We start from the raw sequence: 18,155 nt of genomic DNA, 5'->3' as shown, positions 1-18,155 counted from the left end.
TGCCTCTCGAAGCAGCCTGGGGAAAATCCCATCAGGCCCTGGAGATTTATCCGTCTTGATCTTATTTAACAACTTCAACACATCCTCTCTCTTGATATCTACAACCTCGAGAACATTACCCCTACCAGCACTCCCTTCCGCATCATCAAGACCCCTCTCCTTGGTGAATACCGAAGAGAAGTACTCATTGAGAACTTCTCCTACTTATGCCACCTCCAGGCACATTCTCCCACCTTTGTCTTTAATCGGACCTACCTTTACCCTAGCCATCCTCCTACCCTTCACGTAGGTGAAAAAGGCCTTGGGATTTTCCTTAACCCTACTAGCCAATGCCTTTTCATGTCCCCTTCTAGCTCTCCTCAGCCCTTTCTTAAGTTCCTTCCTCGCTACTCTATATTCCTCACGGGCCCTGTCTGAACCTTGCTGCTTATACCTCACGTATGCTACCTTCTTCTCCCTAACAAGTCGTTCCACCTCTCTCGTCACCCACGGTTCCATCACCCTGCCATTCCTTCTCTGCCTCACCAGGACATATTTATCCCTAACATCCTGCATAAGATCCCTGAACATCGCCTACATCTCCATGGTACATTTCCCTTCAAAAAGGACATCCCAATTTACACTCACAAGTTCTCTCCTTATAGCCTCATAGTTCGCCCTTCCCCAATTAAATATCTTCTTGTCCTCTCTGCACCTGTCCCTGTCCATGAAAATTTTAAAGGTTATGGAGCAATGGTCACTGTCCCCCAAATGCTCACCCACCAATAGATCCTTCACCTGTCCCGGTTCATTTCCTAAAACTAGATTCCTTAAACTGGAAAGAGCACAGAGAAGATTTACAAGGATGTTGCCAGGACTCGAGGGCCTGAGTTATAGGGAGAGGTTGACCAGGCTGGGTCTTTATTCCTTGGAACGTAGGAGAATGAGGGATGACCTTCTATAAGTGTTTAAAATTATGAGAGGCATAGATAAGGTGGACGGTAACAGTCTTTTTCCCAGGGGAGGGGAGTCCAAAACTAGGGGACATAGGTTTAGGGTGAGAGGGGAAAGATTTAAAAGGGACCCGAGGGGCAACTTTTTCAGGCAGAGGGTGGTGAGTGTGTGGAACGAGCTGCCAGAGGAAGTGGGTGAGGCCGGTACAACAGTGTCATTTAAGAAGCACTTGGATAGGTACATGGAGGGGCAGGGCCTGGAGGGATATGGGCCAAACGCAGGAAATTGGGACTAGCTGGGTGGGCACCGTGGTCGGCATGGACTGGTTGGGCCAAAGGGCCTGTATCTGTGCTGTATTGCTCTGTGACTCTATGGTCAACATGGACCCGTTGGGCCAAAGGGCCTGTGTCTGTGCTGGAGAACTCTATGACTTTGTGACATTGATCCCAAGTTATCTTTCTCCAATTTCCATCATAAATAAAAACAAAAAGTGCCGGAGCAGCGTCTTTGAGAGGAAAGGAATTGTCGACATTTCAGGTCGAAACCCTGATTCAGGACAGAGAGCAAAGAGGCGAGATGGCCAGCATAGGTAGAAGGGGAGTGGCAAGAAAGGAGGCCGAGGTCATTGGTGGGCTGAGGAGGGTGTCAGATGACAGGCAGGTAGTGCCAGGTAGGGGAGGTAAGTGGGGGTAGATTTGGAGATGCTGCTCGACCCACTGAATTCCTCCAGCAGATTGTTTGTTGCTCCAGATTCCAGCATCTGCAGTCTCTTGTGTCTCCATGGATGCTGAGGAACTGAGGCAAATGAGTTGTGATGCCTTGGACCACATAAGTTACCAAAGAGGAAATATTGGCGGTCTTAGAGCACATTAAGGTGGATAAATCCCTAGGGCCTGACCGAGTACATCTTTGGATGTTGTGGGAAGCTGGGGAGGAAATTGTGGAGGCCCTTGCAGAGATATTTGCATCTTTAGCCACAGGTGAAGTTCGGGAAGATTGAGGGTGGCTAATGTTGTACCGTTATTAGTTTGGTACAACATTGTTGGCCAAAGGGCGTGTTTCTGTGCTGTACTGTTCTAATAATTATTTAAGCAGGACAACAAAGGCAAGCCAGGGAACTTCAGGCCGGACTCTCTTGGCGGCGCTAGATGGAGTAGGTTGCATCTTGACACTGCTCCACTCATTTTCCAATTTTTTGTTCACCACCCTCTTATTACCTATGTTAAAGTATTAACAAGGCTTTTATAATACTTCTATAAGATTGGATTTTGATTTTTAATTGCTGGAAATGAATACCAGAGCTAAAGCTACAGCTGAAAGCAAGGGGAATGGGGATCCTCAACTTACTTTGGAAGCTACTTCTAAACTCCTGGATAAAAAACTTGACCAGAAATTTTCCACTTTGGAAACACTGTTAAAGGAGATTGAAGACAGATGAACAACACTTAAACAGGAAAATGTTACACAACAGAAATTAATTGCTGAACTGGATGAAGCTGGCAAAGAGAGAGATTGTAGACTGAGCTCATTGGAAAAGAAATTAACTTCAACTACCCAAATACTGGAACAGCAAAGATAGAAGATTATTGATTTAGAAAGTCAAAGTCAGAGGAACAATTTGCAGATCATTGGCCTTCGTGAAGATGTCGAAACTGGTAATCCTACTAAATTCTTTTCCAAACTTCTAATGGATGTGTTTGGCTCTGAAGTTTTCTCTGTACGCCCCATACTTGACTGTGCTCACTGAGCATTAGGACCAAAACCTCCAGCAAAGCAAAAACTGCAGCCAGCAATATTGAGATTCCACTATGTGAGTACTAAAGAACATTTGATTTGAATTGCTCGTCATCAGGGAATGATCCAATACAAAGATTGGAAGTTCCGTCTGGTTGAAGATTACAGCCCAGAAGTTATGAAAGAGAGATTGCATTATAATCTGATGATGTCGCAGCTTTATCAAGGGAACTAACAACCTGCATTGCTGTTCCCAGCTCGTCTGAGGATTGTACTCCCTGACAAATCACGTAAATGGTTTAAATACCGTGATGAAGCTGAAGAATTTCTCAAAGATTAACTTTCGACTCCAGATGATTAATAAACGTGCTATTCTTTGATTTTTATACCTACTTGGTCTGTAAGGTAATAACTAACTCACAAATTTGAACGTTATAAAGTCGGGAGATCTTTTTTGCCCTTTGTTAACACTTTCATGTCTGGTTCTGGAACATGGATATTTATCATGTTTCTATTTTATAATTCTTTTTTTCCCTTTTATTATTTTACTTTAATATCGTTAATTGGTTATTTTTGTAATAATTAAGAATCTGATTGGGTGATTGATTGTTTTTTTCTTTTGAAATATTAGTAAGATTGTATTTTTTAAATGTTGCCTTTCAGTATTTTTAACTGCATAGAATTTTCTCAGAAAGCTGTTTTGTCTCAATGTTTATATCCTTGAAATGTTTTTGGTGCTTGTATCTCCATGTTTTGACTACTGGTGGTGTTTTGCATTCCTTTTAACTTGGGGATTTTCCACCAAAAGAGGTGGGGTTTAGTAGGTAGCACTCTGGCTGTCTATTGGCCAGTTTTCAGGCTTTTGTGGGTGGGGGGTGGGGCTGTTTTTAGTTTAGTTTTTTCTCTCTGGACTGATCTAAAACTACAAATATGTCTGAATTGTCATCATATCCGGCTCCTCTTTGTACTTTTTTTCCTCTTCCTATTAATGAATCTCCCATGCAGCAAGGTTAACCCTTTACACACCATATGCTTTAGTTCATTAAAATGGATTACATGATTAATTTTGTTTCATGGAATACGAATGGTTTAAATAATCCAATTAAGCGGAAGAAGATTTTTAAAGTTTTTCATAGATTGAATGCACAGATTATTTTTGCTCAGGAGACTCATATCTGGAGAGAGGATAATCAGCGTTTTTTAGAGTTTGGAGGGGTCAACAAGTTTCATTGTAACTCACAGGCGAAGGTGAAAGGAGTCTCTATTTTTATAGACTCCTCGATTTCATTTGTTCATTATGAAACAATTTCAGACCTGAACGGTAGATTTTTATTAATTACTGGCTTACTTCATAACAAAAAAGTTGTTATGGTTAATGTTTATGCACCTAACATTGATCATCCCGAGTTCTTTAAACATTTATTTGCATCTTTTCCTAATTTAAATGAATATACGTTGATCATGGGTGGAGATTTCAACTGTTGTTTAAACCCTTCGATGGATAGGTCTGCGTGGAAGCAAGTACTTCCAAACAAATCCACTGTTTTTATTAATTCCTTTTTAGCTGATTCCGGAATTTTATAAGTTTGGAGATTTCTACACCCGTACGATAAAGAGTTTTCATTCTTTTCTCATGTCTATCACAACTACTCTAGAATTGATTACTTCTTTATTGACTCTCAATTAGCTCCATCTGTTATTGACTGTAAGTACGATGCAATTGCCATTTCTGATCACGTGCTATTGAAACTATCAATCAAATTACTGGAGGTAGCCTCTGGTGCCAGACAATAGCGATTCAATTCTTCTCTACTTCAGGATTTAAACTTTGTTAATTTTATTAAAGAACACATTTCCTTTTCCTTCTCAACTAATTCTATGGAAGAAATTTCCAGTGGGATATTATGGGATGCCTTTTAAAGCCTATATCCGTGGTCAAATTATTTTGTATTCTGCTGGATTGAAAAAACGAACTAATAATGAATTACGTATATTGGCTGAGAAGATTAAAGAAATCAATAAAAGATACTCCGCTCCCAATTTGGAGCTTTATGAAAAGAGAATTAAACTTCAATTGCAATACAGTTTGTTATTAACATCTCCAATTGAAAATCAACTACTCAAAACCAGGAGTCAGTTTTACATACATGGTGATAAATCTGGTAAGTTATTGGCCAAACTATTGAAAGCTGCTTCAACTAAACGTCAGATTATTAAAGTTCGTAAACGAGATGGTAATTGGATGGTTGACCATGATCAAATTAATAAATCTTTTCAAGAATTTTATACTTCTTTATATCAATAAGAATTCCCTGAGGATTCTACATTAATGCATGAATTTTTAAGGAAATTGAAGATTCCAAAATTATCACTTAATGAACGTTTAATATTAGATGCACCCATTTCGGAGGAAGAAATAAAGAAAGTAATTCCTTCAATGAATTCAGGTAAAACACCTGGTCCCGATGAGTATACAGTTGAATTTTTAAAATCTTTTTCTGATCTTCTTTCTCCTTGGTTAGGAAAAATTTTTAAAGATGCCCTATCAGTAGGTAAATTACCACAATCCTTTTATGAAACATCTATCTCTTTAATTCTTAAAAAGGGTAAAGATCCTACTGAATGTGCATCTTACAGACCTATCTCTTTATTGAATGTGGACTCCAAAATTTTTTCCAAAATATTGGCTTCTGGACTGGAAAATGCACTTACACAAATTATTTCTGACAACCAGACAGGATTTATTAAAAACTAGTATTTGCATTTTAATATTAGGAGGTTAATGAATATTGTATATACCCCTTCATCTACAATTCAGAATGTGTTATTTCACTTGATGCCATGAAGGCATTTGATAGAGTCGAATGGGAATATTTATTTAACATGCTTGAGAAATTTAATTTTAGCCCAAATTTTATATCCACAATTAAATTGATATATCATACACCTTTGGCTTCAGTACTTACTAATAATCAGAGATCTTCCTTTTCCAGGCTTTTTCAAGGCACTAGACAGGGCTGCCCTTTAAGTCCTTTACTATTTGATATTGCCTTGGAAACCTTGGAAATTGCCTTTTGGGACTCTTCTAACATATGTGGTATTACTCGTGGAAATGGGACACATAAGATATCAATATATGCAGATGACCTGTTACTTTATATCTCTAACCCTGAGAAATCCATTCCTGCAGCATTATTACTGTTTGCTCAGTTTAGTGCTTTCTCTGGCTCTAGACCCGGTAGGCTGTTCCGCTCAATAACATGTTTTCCGCTTTGGAAGCTGTTGAGTGAGATGACCTGCAGGGATCAAACAGCAGTAGCCAGGTCTCTGGCACTGGGACTGGTCCTGCTGCTCAGAGGGGAATGGAGGAGAAGAGGAGGGCAGTAGTGATAGGGGACTCGATAGTCAGGGAAACAGATAGGAGGTTCTGTGGCAGTGAGCATGAATCCCGGATGGTATGTTGCCTCCCAGGTGCCAGGGTCCGGGATGTCTCTGATCGGGTCCACAGGATTCTAGAGCGGGAGGAAGAACAGCCAGAAGTCGTGGTTCATGTTGGTACCAACGACATAGGTAGGAAGAGGGATGAGGTCCTGAAAAGTGAGTTCAGGGAGCCAGGCAGAAGGCTGAAGAACAGGACCTCAAGGGTAGCAATCTCGGGATTGCTGCCAGTGCCACACGATAGTGAAGGTAGGAATAGGAGGAGATGGCAGATAAATGTGTGGCTGAGAGGTTGGTGCAGGAGGGAGGGTTTTAGATTTTTGGATCATTGGGATCTATTCTGGAGAAGGTGGGACCTGAGGGGGGCCAATATCCTTGCAGCCAGGTTTGCTAGGGTGGTTCAGAAGCGTTTAGACTAGATTGTGAGGGGGATGGGAACTGGAGGAGTAGGTCAGAGGAAGAAGAGGATGGAGAAAGGTCAGATCTAACAGGTAGAGAGGCTTTGAGGAAGGAGAAGCAGAGTACAGGCTATAAAACTAGTAAGGCAGATGGGCTAAAGTGCATTTACTTAAATGCAAGAAGCATCAAGAATAAGGGAGATGAACTGAGAGCTTGGATAAGTACATGGGACTGTGATATTGTGGCTATTACAGAGACATGGCCGACATCAGGGCAGGAATGGATATTGAATATTCCTGGTTTTCAGTGTTTTAAAAGGGATGGGGGGGGGGAGAAGAGGAGGAGGGGTGGCGATACTGGAAAGGGTAGATAATGTAGAAGGATCCTCTCTAGAGTCAATATGTGTGGAAGTTGGGAACAAGAAAGGAGCAGTTACCCACCTGGGAGTATTCTATAGGACCCCCGGTAGCAGTAGGGATACTGAGGAGCAGGTTGGGAGGCAGTTTTTGGAAAGATGCGAAAATAACAGGGTTATTATAATGGGAGACTTCAACTTTCCAAATATTGATTGGCACCTATTTAGTGCCAAAGGTTTAGACGGGGCGCAGTTTGTTAAGTGTGTCCAGGACGGATTCCTGACACAGTATGTTTACAGACCGACTAGAGGGAATGCCATATTAGATGTAGTTTTAGGTAATGAACCGGGTCAGGTGACAGATCTATCGGTGGGTGAGCATTTAGGGGACAGTGACCATTGCTCTGTAACCTTTAAAATTGTCACGGACAGGGATAGGAGCAAAGAGGATGGGAAGATATTTAATTGGGGAAAGGCGAATTATGAGGCTATAAGGTGAAAACTTGGGAGTGTAAATCGGGATGACATTTTTGAAGGGAAATATCCTATGGAGATGTGGTCGATGTTCAGGGATCTTTCGCAGGATGTTAGGGATAAATTTGTCCCGGTGAGGCAGAGGAGGAATGGTAGGGTGAAGGAACTGTGGGTGACGAGAGAGGTGGAACAACTAGTTAGGAAGAAGGCAGCATATATAAGGTGTAAGCAGCAAGGATCAGACAGGGCTCATGAGGAATATAGAGTAGCAAGGAAGGAACTTAAGAAAGGGCTGAGGAGAGCGAGAAGAGGACATGAAAAGGCTTTGGTGAGTAGGGTTAAGGAGAATCCCAAGACTTTTGTCTGGTACGTGAAGAGCAGAAGGATGGCTAGAGTAAAGGTAGATCCGTTTAAAGACAAAGGTGGGAGGATGTGCCTGGAAGCTGTGGAAGTGGGTGAGGTTCTCAATGAATACTTCTCTTCAGTATTCACCAAGGAGAGGGGTCTTGATGACACTGAGAAGAGTGTTGGTAAGGGTAATGTTCTAGGGTATGTAGATATCAAGAGAAAGCATGTGTTGGAGCTGTTAGAAAATATTAGGACAGATAAGTCCCTGGGGCCTGACGGAATATTCCCCAGGCTGCTTCGTGAGGCGAGAGAGGAGATTGCTGAACCTTTGGTTAGGATCTTTGTGTCCTTCTTTTTCATGGGGATGGTACTGGAGGTTTGGAGGGTGGTGAATGTTGTCACCTCATTCAAAAAAGGTAGTAGGGATAGTCCAGGGAATTACAGACCAGTGAGCCTTACGTCTGTGGTGGGCAAGCTGTTAGAAAGGATTCTAAGAGATAGGATCTATCTCTTAGAGAATCATGGACTGATTAGGGACAGCCAGCATGGCTTTGTGAAGGGAAGATCTTGTCTCACAAGCCTGATTAGGTTCTTTGAGGAGGTGACCAGGAAGATTGCTGAGGGTAGTGCAGTGGATGTGGTCTACATGGATTTTAGTAAGGCGTTTGACAAGGTTCCGCACAGTAGCTTTCTTCAGAAGGTCAGAGGCCAAGGGATCTGGGGAGGCTTGGCCAGGTGGATTCAGAATTGGCTTGACTGTAGAAAGCAGAGGGTTGTGGTGGAGGGAGTGCATTCGGATTGGAGGGCTGTGACTAGTGGTGTCCCACAGGGATCAGTTCTGGGACCTCTACTTTTTGTGATATTTATTAATGACTTGGATGAGGGGGTGGAAGGGTGGGTTGGCAAGTTTGCAGATGACACAAAGGTCGGTGGTGTTGTGGATAGTGTGGAGGGCTGTCGAAGCTTACAGAGGGATATTGATAGGATGCAGAGCTGGGCTGACAACTGGCAGATGGAGTTCCATCCGGAGAAGTGTGAGGTGGTACTCTTTGGAAGGACAAACTCCAAGGCGGAGTACAAGGTAAATGGCAGGATTCTGGGCAGTGTAGAGGAGCAGAGGGATCTGGGGCTTCATATCCACAGATCACTGAAAGTTGCCTCACAGATAGATAGGGTAGTTAAGAAAGCGTATGGGATGCTAGCTTTCATAAATCGTGGGATTGAGTTTAAGAGCCGCAAAGTAATGATGCAGCTTTACAAAGCTCTGGCTGGGCCACACTTAGAGTACTGTGTCCAATTCTGGTCACCTCATTATAGGAGGGATGTGGAGGCGTTGGAAAGGGTGCAGCGATTTACCAGGATGCTGCCTAGATTAGAGAGTATGGATTATGAGGAGATACTAAGGGAGCTAGGGCTGTTCTCATTGGAGAGAAGGAGGATGAGGGGAGACATGACAGAGGTATACAAGATATTAAGAGGAATAGATAGAGTGGACAGCCAGTGCCTCTTTCCCAGGGCACCAATGCTCAATACAAGAGGGCATGGCTTTAAAGTAATGGGTGGGAAGTTCAAGGGAGATGTCAGAGGGAGGTTTTTCATCCAGAGAGTGGTTGGTGCATGGAATGCGCTGCCTGGGGTGGTGGTGGAGGCTGATACGTTGGTCAAGTTCAAGAGATTGTTAGATAAGCATATGGAGGAATTTAAGATAGAGGGATATGTAGGAGGGAGGGGTTAGATAGTCCTAGGTGTGGTTTGAAGTGCAGCACAACATGGTGGGCCAAAGGGCCTGTATTGTGCTGTATTGTTCTATGGTTCTATAGATTAACTCTTGACAAGAGTGAGCTTTTCTCATTAAATATGCAAGTCCCAATCTATAGGCAATTACCATTTAGATTAGTGACTGATTATTTCACTTATTTGGGTGTTAAAATTACCAAGAAGCATAAGAAATTATTCAAAGTTAACTTTTTACCCTTAATTGATAATGTTAAACAATTGCTTACTAAATGGTCCCCATTGTCTCTATCATTGATTGGTCAAATCAATGCAGTTAAGATGACTACGTAAATTTTTGTATTTATTCCAGGCAGTTCCAACCTTCATCTCAAAATCCTTTTTTGATATTATTGATTCTAAAATTCTTTCATATATATGGCAGAATAAAAACCCAAGGTTAAGGGAGAAATATTTACAGAAATTAAAAAAGGATGGTGGTATGGCTTTGCCTAACTTCAGATTTTACTACTGGGCAATTAATATTAGATATTTAATTTTTTGGACACAAGATTTAGATGTAATTCAATGTCCCCAATGGGTGTATCCTGAGCATGAGTCAGTGCAAGGGTTTTCATTAGCTTCTATTTTTGGAGACTCGATCCCCTTTGCACTTACTAAATTGAGTAAACAAATGATTAACCCAATAACTAAACATACAATACGAATATGGTTTCAATTTTGTAAATTTTTTGGATTGAATAAATTCATTTTTTCAAGTCCTATCCAATCCAATTTCTTCTTTCAAACATCCAGAATTGATTTAACTTTTTCTTTATGGAACATGAAGGGTATAATATGCTTTCATGATCTATTCATTGATAATTGTCTTTTGTCTTTTGGACAGTTGTCTAATAAATAGAATTTGCCTAGATCACATTTTTTTCGATATTTACAGATTAGAAATTTTTTAAAAGTTAATTTACCTACTTTTTCGATACCACATAAAATTGAAATTACAGAAAAAATTTTAGGTTTTAATCCTTATCAGAAGGGCCTGATAGCAATAATTTATGATCGGACTATGAAAATACGTTCAGAGGAACTTGATAAAATTAAGAATGAATGGAAAAGAGAACTTCAGATACATTTAACTATGGAGACATGGAAGAATATTCTCCAATTAGTTAATACATCTTCAATGTGTGCTAGACACTCTTTCATACAGCTTAAGGTGGTTCACAGGACCCATATGTCCAAGGACAAGTTAGCCCATTTTTATCACCATATAAATCCTATATGTGACAGATGTAATTCAAAGGTGGCTTCCCTGACACATATGTTTTAGTCCTGCCCTCTTTTGGAAAAATATTGGAAAGACATTTTTAACATTATTTCATCTGTATTGAACATTGATTTACAACCTCATCCTATTAATGCAAATTTTGGGCTACCAATGATGGATTCTGGCCATCTATCCACTTCAGCTTGTCATATGATTGCATTTGTTACATTAATGGCCAAGAGATCCATCCTATTTAAATGGAAGGACACTATACCTCCTACCACATTTCAACGGTTTTATCAAACTATAACATGTTTAAACTGAGAAAAAATTAGGAGTGGTACTATTGATCCTTCGCTTAAATTTGAGGAAGTTTGGAGCCCATTTATTCAATATTTCCTTGTGATATAAGTAGAGCTTTTTCGAATCCCTTTTAATAACTTTTTATTTGAATATAGAGGAGTGGAGTTGATGACATAATGATGTGTTTTTCAACCGAAGAAATATGAGAGTCCAGCTTTGTTTTTGAAGTTTTTGGTTTGCTTTTGTTTATTATTATTATCTTTTTTTGTTCTTTTGTTATGGTTTTTTTTAATTTTGGGGTTCTCTTTTCACATAATCAAATTTCTTTTCAAATTCTTTTGTATCATGTTCATTTAGTAAGAGACTGGGAGGTTCAGATTATATATTTTACTCCCTGTGTTTGTATATGTCAACTGTTATTACTGTAATCCTGATCTCTTCACACCGTGTGTATAATTACTATTGTTATATGTATTAATTTGAAATTTAATAAAAAGATTGAAAAAGAAAGGAAGTTAATCCCAACAAGTGTGAGATGATACATTTTGAGAAGTCAAATAGGGTTAGAACATGTACAGGGCACAAAGGAACAACACACAACCTGCAGGAGGAACTCGGCAGGTCGAGCAGCATCTGTGGGATGAAAGGAATTGTTGATGTTTTGGGTCGAAACCCTGCATCAGGACAGGACAGGGCACTAAGGAGTGTTGACGAACAGAGAGACCTAGAGGTCCATAGTTCCCTGAAAGAGGCATCACAGGTCAATAGGTTGGCAAATCAGGCATGTGGCATGCTTGATTTCAAAGGTAGGGGCATAGAATATAGGAGTTGAATGTAATGTTGCAACTTAAAATACTGGTTAGACCACACTTGGAATACTGTGTACAGTTTTAGTCACCACACTACGGAAAGGACGTGGTTTCACTGGAGAGAGAGCAGAGGAGATTCATCAGGATGTTGCCTGGATTGGAGGTTTTCAGTTCTGGGGAGAGATTGGATTGGCTGGTATTGTTTTCACTGGAGCAAAGGAGGCTGAGGGGTGACCTGATAGAGAAGTACATAAGATATTGAGAGGAATAGATAGGGTAGAGAGTCAAAATCTTTTTTCCCATTATAGGGGTGTCAAAAACAAGAGGGCATAGGTTTGTGAGAGGAAGGAGTTTTAAAGGGGATCTGAGGGGTAAGCTTTTTTTTACACAGAGAGTGGTTGATATCTGGAGTGTGATGTCAGAGGAGGAGAGGAGGTGGTGTAATCAGATACAATTACAACGTTTAAGAGACAAGCCCTTCTGCACTCCTCACCGAACGAAGGTAAGAAACTGCCTTGATAGTAAAGGCCCGTTTCTGCTCCGACATCTTGTGTCCTGATGATCCTGATGAACAGCTGTAAAAGCTAATGTCTGTGATATACTCACGCTCCCTTCTTCTGTTCACAGGCCTGTATTGATGGCAAGTGCCAGGATGTGGCACTGTTCGATGTGGAAAGCTGTGACAAGACCTGCAACAACAAGGGGGTATGACATTGCACAAGAACATGAGAAAATAGGAGCAGGAATGGGCCCCACCATTCAATATGACGGCTGATCTATGCAGCACTCAACGTCTCCTCTGTGCCCGTTCACCAGAACCCCAACTTCCTACATCTTTCAAATATTTATCTATCTCCACCTTAAATATGTTTAATGGTCCGGCCTCCACCATTCTCTCGGGCTTTTGGAACCATGTCCCTTTGTTTGTGATTCTCCCACTACTGAAAACATCTCAACATCTACCCTGTCTATCCCCTTCAGATCTTATATGTTTAACTAAGGTCTCTTCTCTTTCTTCTAAACTCAAAGGAATACATAACCAAGTGTAAAGCCTCTCTTAATATAACAAGTCTATCATACAAGGAATTTGCCTCACTAACACCCTGTACAACTGTAATAAACCTCCCTGTTCTTAAACTCCAGCCCTTGTGCAATAAAGGGTAACATGCCATTTGCCTTCTTAATACTTGGACATCAAGGATAATGATAAGTTGATATAGTGCAAAGTGGCAAGGACTAGTGGTAGGTAGGCTACAAGATAAGAAGGCTTTTAGGATCCAGCAACAAAAGACTAAAATGCTCATAAGAAGAGAGAAAATTGAATTTGAGGAAAACTTGTGTAATATCAAAACAAGGAGTAGAAGTTTCTATGGGGCTAGAAATATGCACAAGACGGCTACGGTAGGTCTGGCACATCTGGAGAATGGGGCTGGTGCAGTGATAACAGAAAACAAAGAAATGACAAAGAGGGTAATTAATTTTTTGCATGTCTTCACTGTGGAGGACATGCAAAGGGGATTAGGAAGGCCAAAAGGGGTCATGAAATGTCCTTGGCAAGTAGGATTAAAGAGAATCCCAAGGCATTTTATACTTACATTGAAAACAAGAGGATAACTAGGGAGAGGGTAGGACCACTCAAGGATAAAGAAGGGAACATGTGCTTGGAAGCGGAGGATGTGGGTGAGCTCATTATTGAGTACTTTTCGTTGGTATTTATGAAGGAGAAGGATGTGGAGGATAGGGAGATCAGTGTGGAGTGTGCTAGTTTGCTAGGGCATGGTAAGATAAAGGAGGAGGTAGTGTTGGGTCTCTTGAAGAACATTAACGTGGATAAGTCCGCAGGGCCCGATGGGATATACCCCTGATTATTGAGAGAGGCAAGAGACGAGATTGCTGGGGCCTTGATGAAGATCTTTGAATCCTCACTAGCAACAAGCAAGGTCCTGTAGGGCTGGAGAGCAGCCAATGTTGTTCCTTTGTTCAAGAAGGGAAATAGGGACAATCCAGGAAATTATAGGCTGGTGAGTCTCACATCAGTAATAAAGAAGCTATTGAAGAGGATTCTTAGGGATAGGAATGACATGCATTTGGTAAAACATGAGCTGATTAGGGACAATCTCCATGACTTTGTGTGGGGCAAGTCATGTCTTACTAACTTGATTACGTTTTTTGAGATGACAAGGGTGATTGATGAGGGAAGGGCCGTGGATGTTGTCTCCGTAGATTTTAGAAAGGCATTCGACAAGATCCCTCATGGTAGGCTCATCCAGAATGTTCAGGTGCCTTGGTAGTTTGGATTCAGAATTGGCTTGGTCATAGAAGGCAGAGGGTCATGGTGGAAGAGTGCTATTGTAGTTCATGTCCATGACCATTGGTCCACAACGATTCGTGCTGGGGCCTCTGTTGTTTGTGATGTATGTGAATGACTTGGATGAAAATGTAAATGGGTGGGTTAGTAAGTTTGCAAATGACACAAGATTGGTGGTGTTGTGGACAGTGTGGAGGGCTGTCAAAGGATACAGCAGAATATAGGTCAGTTACAGACATGGTTGGAGAAATGGCAAGTGGACCAGGCTCAAGGACAGCTTCTATCCCACTGTGATAAGATGGACTCTTGACCTCACAGTCTACCTTGCTATGACCTTGCACCTTATTGTCTGCCTGCACTGCACTTTCTCTGTAGCTGTAACACTTTACTCTGTATTCTGTTATTGTTTTTACCCCACACTATCTGAATGCACTGTGTAATGAATTGATCTGTATGAACAGTATGTAAGACAAGTTTTTCACTGTGCCTTGGTACAAGTGATAATAATAAACCAATACCAATACCAAAATGGAGTTTAATCCAAGCAAGTGTGAGGTGATACACTTTGGGAGATCTAATGTAAGGGGAAACTGTTGGAATTGGTTTATCATTGTCACATACAAAAACTTGTCTTGCATACCGTTCACACAGATCAATGCATTGAGGTAGTACAGGGTAAAAAAAACAGAATACAGAATATACTTAGTGACATAGAATTTAAAGTTAAAAGAGCAGAACGATTATAGCAAAAGTAATGAGTGAATCTGCAGAGAGCAGCTTGCAACAAGTCGCCACGCTCCGGCACCATCTTTGGGAGTACACAGTTAATGGCAGGACCCTTAACAGCATTGATGCACTGAGGGATCTTGTGGTTCAAGTCCATAGCTCCCTAAAAGTGGCAACACAAGTAGATCGGGTGGTAAAGAATGTGTATGGCATGCTTGCCCTCACTGGTCAGGGTATTGAGTATAGAAGTCAGGAAGACATGTTGCAGATGTATAAAACTTTGACTCGGCCGCACTTGGAGTGTTGCGTGTGGTTCTGGTCACCCCACTACAGGAAGGATTTCCCGTGCACTACCTCAATGCACTGTTGTAATGATCTGCATGGATGGGATGCAAAACAAAGTTTTTCACTGTACCTCAGTACAGGTGACAACAATGAACCGATTTACTGATTTAGCTTTGGAGAGGATGCTAGAGGACATAGCTTTAAGGTGAGGGGGGTCACTTTAAAGGTTATTTATGATGAGGTAAGTTTTTTACCTAGAGAGTGGGGGTGCCTGGAATGCACTGCCAGGGGAGGTGGATGAAGCAGATACGATAGCAATGTTTAAGAGGAATTCAGACGGACACATGAGCAGACAGGGAACGGAGGGATACAGAGCACACGCAGGCAATCATGAGGAATTTAAATTGGCAGCATGGTTGCTACAGACATGGTGTGCTGAAGGGCCTGTTCCTATGCTGCACCGTTCTGTGTTCCTGACCCTCCTGTAGGGTGTTTCTCAATCATATCTGAACACTGGAATTCTTGGCCAACCACACCATCCTCTCCCACACAGGAGCTGGTGCAAGTGAGTTCACTTCCTGGCACATCCTGGAGTTCCTGGGCTGCTGCCTGACAGCTGCGATTGTGAACTGAGCTAATAGACAGAACTGAGAGTAACATTATCCTTTTAAGATGTTTTTTAACTGCCTCACTTTTTGCTTATTTTGCAATTCTGTTGACGAGAATTTAAATGCTTTGCTTTTTTTTCAGGTTTGCAACAACAACAACAACTGTCACTGTGATGACGGCTGGGCTCCACCCTTTTGTAAGAAAAGTGGGCGAGGTGGCAGCAAGGACAGTGGACCTGGCAGAGCTTTAAAAAGAGGTAGTTATGTTCACTAACTTGTTAGTCATTCTTCTGCCTTCTAGGTTGTTCTCCACTCTACTTAGTAAACCTTGAGTGTTTTACTGCTTCACTTGAAGACCAAAAGGATTGAGAGTAAAATGAAACAAAGATGGACATATAACAGAAGGAAAAGGAAAAAACTAGATGTGGAAATCTGAAATAAAAACAGATGATTGAAAACGTCATTAAGCGGGGGGAGGTGTTAAATATCATGGAACGCATAAAGGTTGATAAGTTCACAGGACCGGATGAGATCAATTCCAGGATGCTATGGGAAACAATGGAGGATACTATTAGGAGCTGTTAGAGATTTCTGCATCTTTGTTAGCCACAGGAAAGGTACCAGAAGACTCGAAAAAGTTAACATAAACATAGAACAGTACAGTGCAGCACAGGAACAGGCCCTTCAGCCCACCGTGTCTGTGCTGAACATGATGCTGAATTGAACTAAATCCCTTCTGCCTGCACATGCTCCATATCCCTTCACTCCCTGCACATTCATGTGTCTAACAGCCTCTTAATTGCCACTATTAAATGCCACGGCTGCGGAAAAGGTGGACGTTGTGGAGGGATTGTCTACGGAGTCTCTGTGGGTGGAGGTTAGGAACAGGAAGGGGTCAATAACGGTGCTGGGTGTTTTTTATAGGCCGCCCAATAGTGACAGGGTTATTGAGGAGCAGATAGGGAAGCAGATCCTAGAAAGGTGTGAGAATAAGAGTTGTTGTGATGGGAGATTTTAATTTCCCAAACATCGATTGGCATCTCCAGACAGTGAGGGGTTTGGATGGGGTGGAGTTTGTTAGGTGTGTTCAGGAAAGGTTCTTGACACAGTATGTAGATAGACCTACAAGAGGAGAGGCTGTGCTTGATTTGATATTGGGAAATGAACCTGGTCAGGTGTCAGATCTCTCCGTGGGTGAACATTTTGGTGATAGTGATCATAATTCTATATCCTTTACGTTAGCACTGGAGGGGGATGGGAACAGACAAGCTAGAAAGGCGTTTACTTGGAGTAAAGGGAATTATGAGGCTCTCAGGCAGGAAATTGGAAGATTAAATTGGGAACAGATGTTCTCTGGGAAAAGTACGGAAGATATGTGGCAAATGAGACAGGGGAGTCGTGATAAGATACAGGAACTGTGGTGTATGAAGGCTATAATAAGTCTAGTCAAAAGGAAAAGAAAAGCATACAAAAGGTACAGAGAGCTAGGTAATGTTAGAGACCTGGAAGAGTACAAGGCTAAAAGGAAGGAACTTAAGAAAGAGATTAGAAGAGCCAGAAGGGGACATGAGAAGGCCTTGGCGGGCAGGATTAAGGAAAACCCCAAGGTGTTCTACGAGTATGTGAAGAGTAAGAGGATGAAATATGAAAGGATAGGGCCTATCAAGTGCAGCAGTGGGAAAGTGTGTATGGATCCGGAAGAAATAACAGAGGTACTTAATGAATACTTTACGTCAGTATTCACTACGGAAAAAGATCTGGGGGATTGTAGTGGGGACTTGCAATGGACTGAAAAGCTTGAGCATGTAGATATTAGAAAAGAGGTGGTGCTGAAACTTTTGGAAAGCATCAAGTTTGATAAGTCACCGGGACCGGATGAGATGTACCCCAGGTTGCTGTGGGAGGTGAGGGAGGAGATTGCGGAGCCTCTGACGATGATCTTTGCATCGTCGATGGATACGGGAGAGGTTCCAGAAGATTGGAGGGTTGCGGATGTTGTTCCCTTATTCAAGAAGGGGAGTAGGAATAGCCCAGGGAATTATAGACCGGTGAGTCTTACCTCAGTGGTTGGTAAGCTGATGGAGAAGATCCTGAGAGTCAGGATTTATGAACATTTGGAGAGGTATAATATGATTAGGAATAGTCAGCATGGCTTTGTCAAGGGCAGGTCCTGCCTTACGAGCCTGATTGTATTTTTTGAGGATGTGACTAAGCACATTGATGAAGGGAGAGCAGTAGATGTAGTGTATATGGATTTCAGCAAGGTGATTGATAAGGTACCCCATGCGAGGCTTATGGAGAAGGTGAGGAGACATGGGATCCAAGGGAACGTTGCAGTGTGGATCCAGGACTGGCTGGCCCACAGAAGGCAAAGAGTGGTTGTTGAGGGGTCGTATTCTGCATGGAGGTCGGTGACCAGTGGTGTACCTCAGGGATC

The 18,155-nt window shown here is 41.8% G+C and overlaps 2 protein-coding genes and 1 long non-coding RNA gene across 4 annotated transcripts in view; 2 read left to right on the top strand and 1 right to left on the bottom strand.

The window, feature by feature from the left end:
• The window catches only part of LOC127579796 (disintegrin and metalloproteinase domain-containing protein 12-like), a 78,440-nt gene extending 65,938 nt beyond the window's left edge, over positions 1-12,502 (top strand). Inside the window, exon 19 of the mRNA XM_052032738.1 lies at positions 12,419-12,502. Within this exon, the coding sequence (XP_051888698.1) occupies positions 12,419-12,502 (84 nt within the window). The remainder of the gene's footprint in view (positions 1-12,418) is intronic.
• Positions 1-18,155, bottom strand: part of LOC127567459 (uncharacterized) — a 453,787-nt gene that overhangs the window by 418,915 nt on the left and 16,717 nt on the right. The window lies entirely within an intron of this gene.
• Positions 15,861-18,155, top strand: part of LOC127567466 (uncharacterized) — a 31,834-nt gene continuing 29,539 nt past the window's right edge. The window contains exon 1 of the long non-coding RNA XR_007955878.1: positions 15,861-15,975. This is a non-coding gene — a long non-coding RNA (uncharacterized LOC127567466). The remainder of the gene's footprint in view (positions 15,976-18,155) is intronic.

The sequence above is a fragment of the Pristis pectinata genome, chromosome 2 (assembly GCF_009764475.1).
Source record: "Pristis pectinata isolate sPriPec2 chromosome 2, sPriPec2.1.pri, whole genome shotgun sequence".
NCBI classification, from domain to species: domain Eukaryota; kingdom Metazoa; phylum Chordata; class Chondrichthyes; order Rhinopristiformes; family Pristidae; genus Pristis; species Pristis pectinata.
This window is presented reverse-complemented; position numbering and strand designations above follow the sequence as displayed.